This window comes from Eurosta solidaginis, chromosome 3 (assembly GCF_040869045.1).
Source record: "Eurosta solidaginis isolate ZX-2024a chromosome 3, ASM4086904v1, whole genome shotgun sequence".
Taxonomy (NCBI): Eukaryota; Metazoa; Arthropoda; class Insecta; order Diptera; family Tephritidae; genus Eurosta; species Eurosta solidaginis.
Window position 1 is genome coordinate 259,379,547 of NC_090321.1, and position 17,562 is coordinate 259,397,108.

Consider the following 17,562-nt stretch of genomic DNA (forward strand, 5'->3'; position numbering starts at 1 on the left):
CGTGTTAACGGCCATGCGGAAGGACAGACGAACGACTGTGTATAAAAACTGGGCGTGGCATAAACCGATTTCGCCCGTTTTCACAGAAAACAGTTCACATCATAAAATCTATGCCCCTACCAAATTTCAAAAGGATTGGTTAATTTTTGTTCGACTTATGGCGGTAAAAGTATCCTAGAAAAATTAAATGAAAAAGGGCGGAGCCATGCCCATTTTGAAATTTTCTTTCATTTTTGTATTTTGTTGCACCATGTCATTACTGGAGTTGAGTGTTGACATAATTTACTTATATACTGTAAAGATATTAAATTTTTTGTTAAAATTTTACTTAAAAAAAAAAATTTTTTTTAAAAGTGGGCGTGGTCCTTCTCCGATTTTGCTAATTTTTATTAGGCGTACATATAGTAATAGGAGTAACGTTCTTGCCAAATTTCATCATGATATCTTCAACGACTGACAAATTACAGCTTGCAAAAGTTATAAATTACCTTCTTTTAAAAGTGGGCGGTGCCACGCCCATTGTCCAAAATTTTACTAATTTTCTATTCTGCGTCATAAATTCAACTCATCTACCAAGTTTCGTCGCTTTATCTGTCTTTGGTAATGAATTATCGCACTTTTTCGGTTTTACGAAATTTTCGATATTGAAAAAGTGGGCGTGGTTATAGTCCGATATCGTTCATTTTAAATAGCGATCTGAGATGAGTGCTCAGGAACCTACGTACCAAATTTCATCAAGTTACCTCAAAATTTACTCAAGTTATCGTGTTAACGGACGGACGGACATGGCTCAATCAAATTTTTTTCGATCTTGATTATTTTGATATATGGAAGTCTATATCTATCTCGATTCCTTTATATATGTACAACCAACCGTTATCCAATCAAACTTAATATACTCTGTGAGTTCTGCTCAACTGAGTATAAAAAAAGATATTTTATTATTTGCTAGCTATTTTAAAACTTAATCCAAAACATTTGAATAAACAATATTTTTTGTTTTTCCCTTTTGAGCATGAATAAACAAACGGCTGGGGGTACCGACTCAGGAACAGGCAACATAAAGTTGGTCATGTGAAAAACATGATTCCTCTAAATACACACCACAAACCTTAAGTGTTTGCCCTTGGGCTTTGTTGATGGACATCGCAAATGATAAACGCACAGGATATTGTAATCGTTTGAATTCAAATGGCATACCAGTTAAGATCGTAGCTTCAATCAAATTTGGCAATAAATTTTTCACTGCCAATCTGGTGCCTTTACAGAGTTTTGGTGGATTAATATTTCGCAATAATATAATCAAAGAACCCACTTTCAGATTCAAACAATGCGGAGTCATACCAGACGGTTCTAATGAATTTAAAAATTCAATTGGATAATTCATTGCCTCATCTTGATTCATAGCACTGTCAATTGATTTATATGTCGTGACTACGCCTGGGAGTTTTGCTTGAATTTGAAAGTTAATCGCATTGATATGAATGTCGGTGCTAAAATGGCGCGTTCTCTCAACCAATCATGATTTTTGTAATTCTGAAGAATATTTGGAAAACACATTCAATCAGTTCATCTATCGACTTCGTAATTGTACAAAAATTGTTCGGTACAGTGATCAATCCGTTGGTTCTGTCGATTTGTATTTTACCATCACCAATTCCTAACAATTGTTTTGAAAACTCATGGGCAGCTGGATCATTTTGTAGGTGAATACGCATATTAATGTTAAGTGTCAATTTTTGTACATATCTCCAAAAAACTGATGACTTCAAACATTTATTTCATCAGCAGGATTTGATCGAGGAATGACAGGCAATGTTTGTCGAAAATCTCCTGACAGTAATGTCAGAGCACCACCAAAAAGCTGTTGATTACCACGTAAATCTTGCATTGTTCGATTAAATGCTTCTAGTAATTTTTTATTCGCCATTGTACACTCATCCCATAAAATAATTGACGTTAATCGCAGAACTTTTGTCATAGCAGAATTTCTTGAAATATTGCAAGTTGGAGTTTCAATCAACTGTACATTCAATGGCAATTTTAAGGCAGAGTGTGCTGTCCGACCACCTTCTAATAATGTAGCAGCAATTCCCGAAGATGCAAGTGCCAATGCAATTTTCTGTTCCGATCGAATAGTCGCTAAAATCAGTGATATAACGAACGTTTTGCCTGTACCACCAGGTGCATCCAAGAAATATAATCCACCTCCATTATTGGAAATGGCTTGCATCATACAGCTAGAAAATAATTAGGTAGGTACTAGGCATCACAATCCTCATCAATCTAGGGCTTTGGTAGAAAATTAAATAAAAGCGTTGGACGTGTCAAATTTCTATTGATAATCATAAGCAGGCCCGACGAGAGGGGGGAGGGAATGAAGTGATTCCCCAGGCCCTTGGTTTCTCAAGGGGCCTGCGATTTAGAGGTACTAAGACATTTTTTTTTATTCAGGAGAGTCTTTAGTTGTTCCATATGCAAATTTTAAGCCGAACTTTGAAACCAAAGTATTGATAATGAATTTTTGCCTGGGCCTTCGAATAGTGAGGAGACAATAAAAACATCAAACAAAAATGTATGTTTACATGAATCCGAAATCGTAAAGTTTTCGTGGTAACACTGATGAAAGTTCATCTTCAAAAAGTCTTCCAACAATACCACCAACTCTGTATCAAAGTCCAGATTATTTAAACGACTTCGATATCGGTACCGTGAATAATGAGTTTTTGCGATCTGAAGATGTCAACGAAATAATTCGTCTAGGTTATCAAAAGAGTCCTGGTATTTTTCCACGTGATTGTCATGAGGACGCATTTCCTAACTCGTTGTTAAACAGAATCTTGCCAAATGGAGAGAAAGTGGAGCGTGACTGGTTGGTGTGGAGTGCCAGTAACAATGCTTTTTATTTCTTACCATGTCGTCTGTTAACCACCAATACTTTAAATCGACCTAGAATTTGTTGTCCTGGCGAGTATTCGAAATTCCAGGTATGGAAGAAGCTATACGATAAACTGCCATCACACGAAAATACTCAAGATCACATTAAATGTTATATTCAATGGAGATCTTTACAAAAGTTAATTCAAAAGGAGGCTGCAATTGATACACTTATCAATGAACAGCTAATCACTGAAACTCAAAAGTGGAAAGAAATTTTATATAAAATTTTGGACACTATTTTATTTTTGGGTGAAAGAGGCCTAGCTTTCAAAGGCGAAAGTATATATCTTGGTGAACAAAACAATGGACATTTTTTGGGCATCAAAGATCTCATAAGCCATTATGATCCAATACTTAGAGATCATTTGGAGAAAGTTAGGATTTCACAACAGCAGCAAAGCCGTTTACCAGTTCACTGTCTTTCCTCAGACATTCAGAACGAGTTTACAGAAATGTGTGCAAAGCACGTGAGGGATCAAGGAAACAAAGCCAAGTATTTTGCTATTATCGTTGATGCTATGCCTGATGCTAGTCACGTTGACTGCGTTCATTTTGCGCTAACTCCATTTCAGTTCGAAAGCAACAAATTTTACAATTCAAGAACGGTTTTTGGCTTTCGTGAATTGTAACCAAAAAACTGGTCAGAAAATCGCTGATCTAATTTGCTATACCCTACGTAAACATGAAATCCCATTAAAATATTTTCGTGCACAAGGGTACGATAACAGCGCCGATATGAAAGGAGCTTACAACGGAGCACTACGTCACATTCTCGACAAAAACTCGAATGCTGATTACTCGCCTTGTGCCACCCACAGTCTCAATTTATGTGATGTTGATGCTGCAGAATGTTGTACGGCTGCAATTACTTTCTTTGGAGTTGTACAAATGTTTTACTATTGCAAGCAGCACTCCACAACGATCGGACATCCTCAAAGAAATGTACCGAGCTCCCTTCATAGAGTTTCGGACAAAAGCCAAATTTGACTGCGCAAGCATACGGCGATGCTACCAGCATTCTCAAGTACATCAACAAGTTCGAATGTATCTTGCTGTCCTCAATTTGGTTCAAAATACGGACTACCATTAATGAAAGAAACGTGGTCCTCCAAGCTAGAGACGCCACCATAGATATTGAGGTCCGACATCTAGATGCCTTATTAGCTGATTTTAAGTTGATCAGGAACCAATGGGGAACAATTTGAAACGAATGCAAAACAATTGCTATTCAATTGAACATCTCGCCAAAGCTTCCAGACATTCGAAAGAGAAAACCCAAAAGACGTTCTGAAGATAATTTAGATGAGATGATTACAGATGATTCAGAGTCTGATTTTAAAAACAATACATTCCTGGTGATCGTTGATTCGGCAATCACTGGAATTACTGAAGGAGTTGCAGCTATGAGAAATTTGAGCGAGACGTTTTCCCTTTTGTGGCAATTTGAAGACATGGATGAAACTACGGTTCGGGCGAGCGCAGCAAAATCTGTCGAATAATACAAGTCGGACATTTCTCAAAGCTTAGAATGCGAAATAATTCACTTTAAACACATTTACGAAGCAAATTTTGATAAAGGTCTGTCACCATTGGAATTGCTAAACGCCGTCTATGCTCAAAATCTGTATACAATATTCCCCAAAATTTGCGTTGCTTTACGTATCTTTTGCACTATATCTGTCACTGTAGCTAGTGCGGCACGTTCTTTCAGCGTCCTTTCATAAACCAAAAACTTTCATAGATCGTGTTCATCTTAAGAGCGAGTTTCAGGACTTGCCACGCTTTGTGTTGAATCCGTTTAGACAAGACAGTTAAATTTTGATATTATTATAAAGAATTTTGCAGTGAAAAAAGCAAGAAACGCCACTCTTTGATATCCGAACCTTATATATTGAATAATTAAAATTTATAATCATCATTAAATTTATCAAAAATGTATTAAAATGTTACCAAATAACTAGATAAGATTATTTGAAACAATATGTGGCTGTAAAAGAGGATTTTATTTCTACGTTGCAATAAAATAGTATAAATGATAAATATTATGTTTTAATATTTCGCACACTAACTACAAAAGAGTCACAACTTGAAAAAATGTAAATGTTCAGGAGAGAAGAAAAACGGTTTATGTGTAAACGTCTGTAATCTTATACCGAAATCCAGTTTTACAAAGAAGGATACCTTCATTATAAAATGAATTGACGACATTTTGTTGTAATTATTTGTTTACGGACAAAATATATAGCAATTTTGAATTCTGACTATTTCTTAGAAAACGTACTACTCGTACATTCACAATTATTTCATCAAAGAAGGCACATTTCACAATAATACAAGCAACTTTACTCACTCTTTGCGTATAAGAAGACACAATTTTAATTAATACACAACAAAGTTAAAAGTTTTTTGCAGCAAGATAGTCAGAATTTAAAATAATACACTTTATGCGTAAAAAAAACTATTCACTTGGTCTTAAGCACATTGGCACAACTAAAAATAGTACTCTTTAGTAGATAGAGCGCAAGCAATGCAATCAACACCAAAACTGGCATAACGGTAATTTTCCAGTTAAAGAAGAAAATAATGACAAAGAAATTTAAGGGGCAGTTAGAGATGTGTACTGTGAATTGGTTTATGGGAAAAACCGATTTTTAAAAATTTTGAGTTGTGACTCTTGTGGTTAGTGTGCGATTTATTCAGCTTTACGGCCGATTTCAAATTATAAGGCACAGCGCTAAGTTTTCCTTTTTCTCCTATGCATTTCGGTGCTATTTTGCACCTTCTTCAGGGAGCCTAGTTTATTTGACAAAACATAAAACAATTGCAAAATATTCGACAATTTCACATTAAAATTTAACTTACATACATATAGCATTAAATTATAACATATAAACAAAGAACATTGAAAACAATTCACAATTTATTAATAAGTACTTCCGACTATTTCCGTGCGCATACATGTTTACTCTCTGAAATCGCTGTTAATAAGCGCAATTTATGTTGTTCACATCTTCTTTAAAATTGACAGCATCTTTTATTCGTTGTTGTATCCTCAGTCCTTCTAGTGTCAGTCGGGTTTTTGTTCTTCTTTCTACGTCTAGTATTCGTACATTTGTAAAGCCCGCTGAATTTTTGTTGTTTGTAAGGTGGTCAGCTAAAGCTGTATTCGTTTTGTTATTTCTCGCGTCTGCTTTGTGCTCATTGACTCGAATTCCTAATGCACGTTTTGTTTGTTGTACCAATGTATATTTTGTTGCAGTTTTCGCCAACTTTACCATTGCATTTTATTTCGTATATGACATTGTGTTGTTGTTCTTTGTCTATTTTGTCTTTTGCTTGTGTAAATATTTTATTTAGGGTACAGTGCGGTTTGTAAGCAAAGCTTGTGTAGTTGTTGTTGTTCATAATTTTGTTTAATGTTTTGTTGTCCGTTAACCAGGTATATATGTGACTCCTGTGTACAGTTTATTTTCCCGTTCTTGGTTTTTTTCCATAGTTCTGTGTTCCTGTTCTAATCTATTAATTGTTGTTTGTATAAGCATTTCAATCACTGTACTAGGGTATCCATTTTTGAATAGGATATTTTTTATTTTCTTCTCGTTGTCTATTTTGAACTCCAGGTCGATAGGTTGAAAATTTTGTTAATGAAGTTTACGGCGGTATTTTTCTTCTGGGTCCATGGAATGGTAATTTATCATTCTGGAGGAAGCTATGGATTTATAGTACCAGTTCGTTTTGAGTTTGTTGTTTTCTCTTATAATTTCGATGTCTAGGAAGGTTAGTTTTCGGTTCTTTTCTTTTTCTGTCGTGAACTGGATTTTTTTATGTTGTGCATTCAGTGTTTTGAGAATGTCTTCCACGTCTTGGATTTTTACAATAGCTAAATATCGTCTACATATTTGTCTATGTATTTGATATATATGTCACGGGATTTCAGTTCAGTAATGCTGTCGTCTATAATTGTATCTAACACGATATCTGCCACCGTGGGTGATAAGGGATTTCCCATTCGCATACCAAAAACTTGTTGATAAAGGGTTCCATCGTACATAAACTAATTGTTGTCGCGTTGGCAAAACTCCAAAATTGTTTGAAACTGAGGTCTGTTTGTGTTGTGTGTTCCTCTAATGTTTTCCATTGTTGCATAATGGTGTGGATTGCTAATTGTGTGGGTATATTGGTAAAGAGAGATATCACATCAAACGATACCAGGATTTTGTCATCTTCTATCTCTATATGTTTTAATTTTTCTTTCACTTGGAACGCATTTTGGACGTTATACCTTTTTGATACGATTTCTTTCACTGTGTGGCCTATGTATTTCGAAAGGTTGTAACAAGGTACATTGACGGACGACGATATCGGACAAAGGGGTGTATTTTCTTTATATATCTTTGGGAAGCCATACAGTCTAGGTGCTACTGCCGCAGTGCACGCGAGTTGTGTCTTCAGTTTGAGGTTTATGTTCTTTTGTTTATAGATATCGTTCACGATGTTATTGTTCTTCCTTTGTAACTGATGTGTTGGATCCATCCGTATGGTTTTGTAAGTTGTCTTATCATTTAGTAGCTCTTTCATTTTTTGTTTGTAGTCTATCTTGTACATCATATTGTTTTGCTTCCTTTAACAGCATTGGTAACTACTATAGAGTCTTTGTGTTGTTTCAGAAATTCTTTTGTGTTCTTAAACCATTTTATAATAATTTTCTCCTTTGGGCCGTTCCTTATTTTAAAGGTGTTGATCTTGGTAGCAAACTTACATTTGATGGTGTCCTTTTGTCTATCATCTTCCATCGTCTGTATTGCTTGTTCAAGATCTGCAATTAAATGTATCGGAGAAAATGTGTCTCTAGTAACAGGTAGGGTGAATTTTTTCCCCATCGAGAGTACCCACCGGCACTCGTCGGGTACGTCAATATTTGTTAGATTTATAAACCAATCCTCGTTGGCTCTGTGTTAATTGTCTGTGTTAATTTTATTTTCGGCTCTTAATCCAAAAATCATTTAGTTGATGTGGGAAAAAATTTTTTTTTGATGTAATTTGTTTAGTACCGAGCCCGGATTTTCTCTCTACGGCCCTGGCTGTGCTGGATGCTGCGGAAGAAGTCTAGATGCTTCATCTACTCACATCAATCAAACGAAACATATAAAGCAGATTTTTGGACTAAGAGCTGAAAAAAAAATTTACACAAAATATTTACTATTTATACTATTTTATTGTAACGTAGAAATAAAATTCTCTTTTAACAACCACAAATTGTTTCAAATTATCTATTCTAGTTATTTGGTAACATTTTAATACATTTCTGATGATTCTAATGATGATTCTACATTTTAATTATTCAATATAGAATGTTCGGATATCAAAGAGTGGCGTTTCTTGCTTTTTTCACTGCAAAATTGTTTAGAATAATATCAAAATTTAACTGTCTTGCCAAAACGGATTCAACACAAATCGTGGCAACACCTGAAACTCGCTCTTGAGATGAACACGATCTATGAACGTTTTTGATTCTTGAAAGCACGCTGAAGGAACGTTCTGCACTAGCTACAGTTACAGGTATAACACAAATTTTGGGGAAAATTGTATACAGATTTTGAACATACGTAGATGGTATTTAGCAATTCCATTGGTGACAGACCTTTATCAAAATTTGCTTCGTTAATGTGTTTCAAGTGAATTATTTCTCATTCTAAGCTTTGAGAAATGTCCGACTTGTATTTTTCGACAAATTTTGCTGCGCTCGCCCGAACCGTAGTTTCATCCACAATTCGCTCAAATTTCTCATAGCTGCAAATCGTTCAGTAATGCCAGTGATTGCCGAATCAACGATCACCAGGAATGTATTGTTTTTAAAATCAGACTCTGAATCATCTGTAATCATCTCATTTAAGTTATCTTCAGAACGTCTTTTGGGTTTTCTCTTTCGAATGTCCAGAAACTTTGGCGAGGTGTTCAATTGAATAGCAACTGTTTTGCATTCGTTTAAAATTGTATCCCATTGGTTCCTGATCAACTTCAAATCAGCTAATAAGGCATCTAGATGTCGGACCTCAACATCAATGGCGGCGTCGCTAACTTGGAGGGCCACGTTTCTTTCATTAATGGTAGTCAGTATTTTGAACCAAAAATGAGGACAGCAAGATAAATTCGAGCTTGTTAATATACTTGAGAATGCCGGTAACATCTCCGTATGCTTGCGCATTCAAATTTGGCTTTTGTCTGAAAGACTATGAAGTGAGCTCGGTACATTTTTTTGAGGATGTCCGATCGTTGTGGAGTGCTGCTTGAAATAGTAAAACATTTGTACAACTCCAAAGAAAGTAATTGCAGCCGTACAACATTCTGCAGCATCAACACCACATAAATTGAGACTGTGGGTGGCACAAGGCGAGTAATCAGCATTCGAGTTTTTGTCGAAAATGTGAGTTGTACACTTCTTTCATATTGGCGCCGTTATCGTACCCTTGTGCACGACAATCTTTTAATGGGATTTCATGTTTACCTAAAGTATGGCAAATTAGATCAGCGATTTTCTGACCAGTTCTTTGGTTACAATTTACGAAAGCGAAAAACCGTTCTTGAATTTTAAAATTTGTTGCTTTCGAACTGAAATGGAGCTAGCGCAAAATGAACGCAGTCAACGTGACTAGCATCAGGCATAGCATCAACGATAATAGCAAAATACTTGGCTTTCTCGCCTTGATCTAATATAGTTTTCCTCACGTGCTTTGCACAAATTTCTATAAACTCGTTCTGAATGTCTGAGAAAGATGGTGAACCTGTAAACGTTTGTGCTGCTGTTGTGAAATCCTAACTTTCTCCAAATGATCTCTAAATATCGGATCATAATGGCTTATGAGATCTTAGGTGCCCGAAAAATGTCAATTGTTTCGTTCACTAAGATATATACTTTCGCCTCTGAAAGCTAGGTCTATTTCACCCAAAAATAATATAGTGTCCAAAATTCTATATAAAATTTCTTTCCATTTTTGAGTTTCAGTGTTTAGCTGTTCATTGATAAGTGTATCAATTGTAGCCTTCTTTTGAATTAGATTTTGTAAAGATCGCCATTGAATATAACATTTAATGTGATCTTGAGTCTTTTCGTGTGATGGCAGTTTATCGTATAGCTTCTTCCATACCTGGAATTTCAAATATCCGCGAGGACCACAAATTTTAGGGCGATTTAAAGTATTGGTGCTTAACAGACGACATGGTAGGCAATAAAAAGCATTGCTACTGGCACTCCACACTAACCAGTTACGCTCCACTTTCTCTCCATTTGGCAAGATTCTGTTTAACAACGAGGTAGGAAATGCCTCGTCCTGACAATCACGTGGAAAAATAACAGGACACTTTTGATGACGTCGACGAATTATTAGTTGACTTCTTCAGATCGCAAAAACTCATTATTCACGGTACCGATATCGAAGTCGTTTAAATAATCTAGATTTTGATACAGAGTTGGTGGCATTGTTGCAAGAATTTTTGAAGATGAGCCTTCATCAGGGTCACCACGAAAACTTTACGATTTCGGATTCATGTAAACATACATTTTTGTTTGATGTTTTTATTGCCTTCTCACTGTTCGAAGGCTCAGGCAAAAAATCATTATCAATTTTCGTTGCTTTTGAAATTCGGCTTGAAATTTGCATATGGAACAACTAAAGACTCTCCTGAATTAAAAAAAAAATGTCTTAGTACCTCTAAATAGCGGGCCCCCGAGAAACCCCGGGCCCGGTGGAATCCCCCCATTCCCCCTCCCCTCTCGTTGGGCCTATTTGGATTTTATGCTGAGAGAATCGGGATCATTTTTAAACGCAATTTTAAGAAGTTGCGCAAGAAAAAGCAAAGAAGCAGTCACGCACTACCTGTGTGATTGTCTCTTTTTAACACACACTAGGTTAAAAACCATGGGCAGTTACATACCAAGCTCCAGGCGAAAGTGCATAAAAACGGCGTTTCATGCGAAAGTTAGGCATAGGCCTCTAGTATACAGCAACCAATCAACTACCCCTATTACATTCCAAAGCCTCTGTTTAAATCTAATATTATATTTATTATAATAAAACGATGAGCAGTGCTCCATGGGCTTGGAGTATTTGAAAAGGATAGAGATGACAGATAATTCGGGGATTAAATCATGACAACAGTGCCAGTCAGAGTCTATCGCCTCAAATCAAAAACCGACTTGGACGTTGGTACTATACTTTAGCATGCCAGGCAAGCGACGTTCTTGCAAATATCACCAAGTCCAAATTGATTTAATGACTTAAATAAGCTCTAAGTTTCTCTTCCATTTTGCGCCGTGCTCCTTTTTTTAATTTTCCATACTAATTTGCGACGCCGAACGTGCATGTTTAATGGCGACTCCGAACTCTCCTTTTTGAGAATGTTTGCTGTCATTAACTTAAAACTGCCAAAACGGACTTAGTGAGTTTTGCTTGAACGCCGACGATTTGTTTCCTACTTCTCACTTTCGAAGAATGTATAATTGTTATTAAAAGGCACTCATAATAAACACAAATGCCTTGGGTGTTATGGCACATATGTTAACGGCGCTATTAATGACGACAGAAGACACCCTCTTTAAGGCAAGATTTGAGGAACTAAAACGAAATGCAGTTAAGCCACTGATTATCAACTGACCTAGGTGAGTGCAATAGCTAGTAAGCAGATATATAGAGGCTCACCACAAGCTTAATGATATCCCAACAAAACTCAGTGTAAGTGGTTGTAAGATTGTGGCATACGCTGAATTTGTGAAGGTTCTTATTTTGAGTTTCTTCTGAGACGTGAAATCATGAAGCGAAAGCGCAACTACTTCGATGGGCACAGAAATTCTGCCTTGACTAAATCGCGTCAAGACATATTTCTTCTCAAAAGGACCAACAGCTAGCCCCATAGCTTAGTATCAAGTATCAGGAACTAGCAATTAAATATTTTGGAAAAAATGAAACAACGCGACATCGAGACGGAAAATGCGACAGCTGTCTCGATATACCTTGTAAATATCTTCAAATCTTTTCCTTCCGGAAGTGAGCTTAGCACGTGCACTCCTGCGATGCTTGATGTGTTGACAAACAGATTTCACTAAAGCCACGCATTGTTGTTGTACAGCATATTCCCTTCTGAGGCTTATATTCAAACTTTCGCACAATATATACTCTGTAAATTTGCTTGATCCAAAGCCATGCTTTTGGTTTTTGCCAGGTTCTTTATGAGCAGGTTTTGCATTGTGTTATTATTAGAAGGGCAATAAATTCGCTTCGATACTGTCGTCCATATTTCTGGCGCATACTTATATATTAGTCGCGAACTTTGTAACCCCAACCTTAAACGTGCCCTTTCATACTCTCATGCGGGGCTCTCTTCCTGTCTGATGTAGCTATGGTCACTAACCATAAGATCTTCCATCGCAGTACACTCAGCCACAGCAAGTTTCCCGATATTAGTCTAAGTCTAACATCTGGTATCCATCAGTTATATGTCGGGGTAGTGCCATTGTTCAAATGACTTAAGCCGGGCGGCGATTTCTAGCTGTAACTTTCCTCTGGAGCAGTCACCATTCGACAGCCTACGCATTGAAATCTTCAATTTGGTCAAGCAAATCATATTCAAGTTGTGCTAGCTTATCTTCGAAGCTTTGAAGAGAAACATTCGGGGACAGGTAGCAACTGATTAGTGTGATGTATGCCACAGTTATATATACGTAGCGGTCCGGCAATATGGCATGTTATGTGGATGTCAGCGTCCAAGCTAAAGTCACTACCAGTCACTTCTAAGCCCATCATAATGTCATAGCTGGCTCTGTTATCGAGAACATGTTGGTCTGGAGGTACCCTTTATCCTTGCTCAGGTCGAGGTTTGACCTTCAGTCTCCCCATAGTGGTCCAGTTTTCGCCCGTGGGTACCTTCGTAAAATCCTCATCGCACGAGAAGGCCACATTGACTTTTCCCTCCCAATATTGTACCGCATTATTTTTATTATGTAATGGTATTACGAAATAGTATGCTAATATAAGCACAAGCTACAATGGCATAACTACCAAGAAAGCTGTTTAGTTTTGCCCGTTAAATGCCCGTCTATAGCTAGAACACGGCTAAGATCATATAGCACTCCTCTCGAGGAAGATTGGGTAGACTGCCATAAATAGAGTTTGCAGCTCAGTCTGATTTTGGCAAATATCAACTTTATTTTCAGCAGCCTTAGATGAGTTATATGCCATTAAAACAGCTTCCTAATACCTACTTTGATTACCTGGGTCGCAGTCAACGCCCAACTTCCGAATTATATCAAATACGCCCTCTTAGCCTTACAAAATCCCTCTAAAATGATGTAACATTGCACCAATCCCAACAAAGATAAAATCTTTTGTTTTGCTTTTGTTTAAAAGCAATATTTGTTCATACCAAGAGCCGATTTGCTGTCAGCGAAGCATAAAATATGCAAAACCACAGGACTAGGGCTATGATTTAATACAAAAAAAAAAAAAAATTTGAAATTTTTGTTGTTAACTAAAAAAAATACTCGAATCTTTAGGTAACGATAATTTAGCACCCGAGGCATAAAAATGTCATAAACAAAAAATACAAACGAATTACTCGCATGAATACGAAGTGTGCCTCTACCACTGAATCGATACCAAAGTTGTTATAATATTTTTTCTTTACTACAGAGGAAAAGCAAGTTAAATGCAACAAAGCAGCAGATACCTACCAAAAGACGGATATAAAAGTTAAGGAAAATTCCGCATAGCTTCGCAACATGGCTGTGGATATTTTATGTATAAGTATGCAGCAGCAAAGTACACACATATGTATGTATGTATGTGAGTGAGATAGAAAGAAAACAGAGAGAGGGACAGCGAAAAGAAAATAAAGGTAAAGTTTGAGTTTTTGTATTTGTAGATGTAAGCTGAGAAACTGGGTCAATCGATCGGTTGTTTGGTAGGTAACATTCACAGTTAGCGCACACAATTTTTATGTTGCCTACTTCAGGGCGTCCAGAGTGAGCAACTGCGCTGTACAGCAACTCCAACAAGCTCAATAAAGGTGTTGACTGAGCGGGTTTAGGTAAGTATGCGTGTGCCTTTGTATTTGTTTGACTGTGTAGAGGGTGCGCGCTTTGTAGCTACATACATATGTTGCCATTAAAAGGGTTGCTTGCAAGTTGCGCTCTGAGAGCATGTAAGCTGTAGTAGCAGGAGCACGTTTGTAGCGTCTGCATTAGCATTATTGATAGCTGCACACCACAAAAAGGACACTAAAACAAAATTTGTGTCAAAAGCTCTACACTCGATTTTGTGTTTTATTGCTCCTTTCGTTTCGTAGTTTTTCTTTCCTAAAAATTCGCTTGTGCGCTCTAGCACGTGCTGAATAAAGCTTACATAAGAGGCGCTGAAAGAGTGCTTTGTTGTGAGAAATAATTTTCACGAAAGTAAGCCATTTTTATATAGACATTTATTTACTTTCAAGCATATACGTATACTTACCGAAAGTGCCTACCTATATGCTTATGTAAGTAGATATGTATGTACGTATAAGTTACGTATGTACATATATTACATCCTCTATCATATACTTAAACATTTATTGGGGTTAGATTTGTTATATAGTGGAGAGAATTTCTTTATATCCGAGATTACAAAAGTAAAAGCATGAAGTAGTAAAGTATTATGCAGAAAATTATCATTCACACCCCCTTAACCTTAGAACCGTTACTTGGCCATACAACCTAATCTCGTGACTTGGGCACTCAGTGCCCAGTAATGTATTTTGTATGAAAATTTAAGCTTTTAAAGAGGTTTTTTTACGAAAAAGCCAATATTTCGTTTATTTATTTATACAATTCAATGAAACATATTTATTTTGTTATAAACAGATATTTTTTAATATATAAAAGTAAAAATCTTATAAAGTTTAAGTTTTGGATCTCTCAAATGGGCGAAGTTCTCTGCTGTCTTTTTGATGCGTTTTGATTTGCTGTTGATGTTGTTGGAATATTGTCCTCGTCTTCACCAATATCTGAGTCCATATCAGCATCGGCATTGTATTTTTTGAAGTAGCACTTTTCGCAAGTCCTTAAATAGTGTTTGGTGCAGGTCGGAGTAAGACAATGGTCGCAAACTGCCGTTGTTTTGTTGTCGACTTTAGCAGTTCTGCAGGTTTCACACCGTCGTTTCAAAGTGTTTACCTGAGAAAGGAAAATAATGAAATTGTTTTGAAATTATATAAGCTAGGAAAACTTACCTGTACTGTTGGACGCGATCTCGATACTGAAGGAACTATTTTAAAATCTATCAAGTCCATTGCAATTTTAGTTGTAGAATTAATTTGTGTTTTGCATCGATTGTGCAATTGTTTCTGTGCTAGCTCCATTGCCAAGTCTTTCAAAAATATTTTGCGCTTTTCAGACTTATGGATGTTCCATGTAGGGTTACTACGCTCAAAAAGCCTGAGTGCGGTTTGAGGTGTGTTTTTCTTTTGCCTGTGAATCCGCGTAGCATTTTATCAAAAGTATCGACTCCTCCTTTATGCTCATTATAGTCATGTATGACTTGTGGTTTTTTTGTCACAGGATTCAGTTCTTCACTGGCATGGGCTGTTGAAAGAACGTCCTACACGTTTTTCTTTGAATGTGATGTAAAGCTTACCAATTCTATTGAATTTGAAAAGCAAAACACTGATTCAAATATACCCCTTTTTTTGCTTCTTCAGAAGATGTAAAAAGCTTTGGCAATTGGGGCTTATTTCCTCTTATTTTGCCCACCAAGGTCGTATTCCGTGCAAGCAATTCCTCTGCCAAGTCGTAGCTTGTGAAAAAGTTGTCCATCGTGATATTTACACCCTTATCCAAATAGCGATTACTGATATTTTTATGCCATATTTTCCAGGCTTAGATGGAATATATTGGCGGAAACTGCATCGGTTTCTTGTTGAAAGAAACTGCTCATCAATTGTCAATTCTTTACATGGAATGTAGGGCGTCGTCAAATTCTCCAAGAATAATATCCATACATGACGAATAGGCGCCAACTTATCGTGCCGTAATCTCTCAGCGCGAGTCCTGGAATCGTCAAAGCGTAAAAAGCGGCACAATTGCTCAAACCGATACAATGCCATCACTGCTCTATAAAAGGGCATGTTCATTTTGTGAAAAAGATCCTTGGATTGAACTAAGTTTGCTTTTTTAGCACTGGCGTATAAAATTATTGCAATAAAAGCATATATATTTCATCAACATTCGTGTCCTGCCAATATCTTAATTTTTTTGGAACTGCTTGACGCATATTGTCTTCAATTATTCTTTTAGCTTTCCTATTCGTATCAAGAGCAATACCTTCAACAAGAGACACTGGGAAAACACGTATGCATGCGTCTCTTTTTGACTCAAATCTTTCAGTACATATGGACGTTGATTGTCTGCGCATTTCCAATGCCAGTTCTGTTCGCCGTTCTTCAGTTTGACTTGGCATTGACCACCATACAGTTCGGTCGTTCCTTCCTTGACCACAATATTTTTCTCCACGGTTTCTCCCAATAGCTGAACTTGAAAAAAATACGTTTTCAGCGGGATCCATATCTAGCGGTGCTTCCTCGTGGTCATATTCTTCAAACCGTGTGGTCTGGAATAGGCGGTGCATTTTCTTCTCCAAAGTCAGACTGGTCACTGGGTATTGGTTCATCATCGCCTTCTAATGTAGGGTCGATTCCACCATCATCTTCATCGTTTTTGTGCTCATTGAAATAATTTGCAAGGTTTTCCTCTTCTTCTTCAGTCAATTCACGGCGTAGGTTTGCCAAATAAACTGCTAATTGCTCACTCATTTCAAACAAAATTTTTATAAAATATGAAATCAAACTGTTCACTTGAAACTTTTAGGCAGAACTGATAAAAATGCAGAATATCCTCCAAAATCCGTTAGAAATGTTTATGTTTCCATACAAAATATATGAAGAAATATTATGGGCACTGAGTGCCCCAATTCACGTACAGAGAACCAACCATATGAAATGCCGTTACTATTTTATTTTAACAGTTATACACCTGAAATTTTAAAATCCCATAAACAAATCTACAATTTATCAGTCTGCCGAAAAGAAATTTAATAGGACTTCCCGGTCCCCAGTAATTCAACATCAAAACCTAATATGGGCACTGAGTGCCCAACTCACGGTTCTAAGGTTAAGCTACATAGTCATCAATTTTTTATATTTTTTGCCATCCGCTTTTGATTGCCTCATACAAAAACAAAAAAAAAAAAAAGAACAAAAAAAGTTGAGTCCCTTTGGCGCTTTACAAATCACAGCTGAAAAATGAATGTACCGGCAATTGTTGATGACAGAAAGGGTCGGGTAGCGATATGGAAGGCCGGATATATTTTCGTAACGCTCAGTTTGAAAATAATGTTTTAGTTTCAAATACAAGTAGAGCTTACGATTTCTTGAACATATTCGAGGAGAGATTTCTCGCGAGTCTCGCCTTCTCGCGAGATTCTCGAATCTCGAATTACTCGTAAGGTTCGCGAGATTCTCGGCATACAACTTAATCGATTCATTGGTTGTTTTATATAGAGCTTACGATTTCTTCTGGAGCACGAGCCAAAATGTCCGCAA

The 17,562-nt window shown here is 36.8% G+C and overlaps 1 protein-coding gene across 1 annotated transcript; it reads right to left on the minus strand.

The window, feature by feature from the left end:
* Positions 1-14,881: 14,881 nt before the first annotated feature.
* Positions 14,882-16,068, minus strand: LOC137246134 (uncharacterized). Its single transcript, XM_067777225.1, has 3 exons — positions 15,791-16,068; positions 15,196-15,433; positions 14,882-15,139 (listed from the first exon to the last, which is right to left on the minus strand). Exons 1-3 carry the CDS (start codon positions 16,066-16,068, stop codon positions 14,882-14,884), a joined length of 774 nt encoding a protein of 257 aa, XP_067633326.1.
* Between the last annotated feature and the right edge of the window lie 1,494 nt (positions 16,069-17,562).

What these genes read in the sequence shown, in the direction of transcription:
- LOC137246134 (XM_067777225.1), bottom strand. Translation starts at nt 16,068, where the DNA reads ATGGCATTGTATCGGTTTGAGCAATTGTGCCGCTTTTTACGCTTTGAC. An exon ending in ATCGCTATTTGGATAAGGGT is followed by an intron (nt 15,434 to 15,790) that starts GTAAATATCACG and finishes GCGGATTCACAG; the next exon opens with GCAAAAGAAAAACACACCTC. An exon ending in GATCGCGTCCAACAGTACAG is followed by an intron (nt 15,140 to 15,195) that starts GTAAGTTTTCCT and finishes TTCCTTTCTCAG; the next exon opens with GTAAACACTTTGAAACGACG.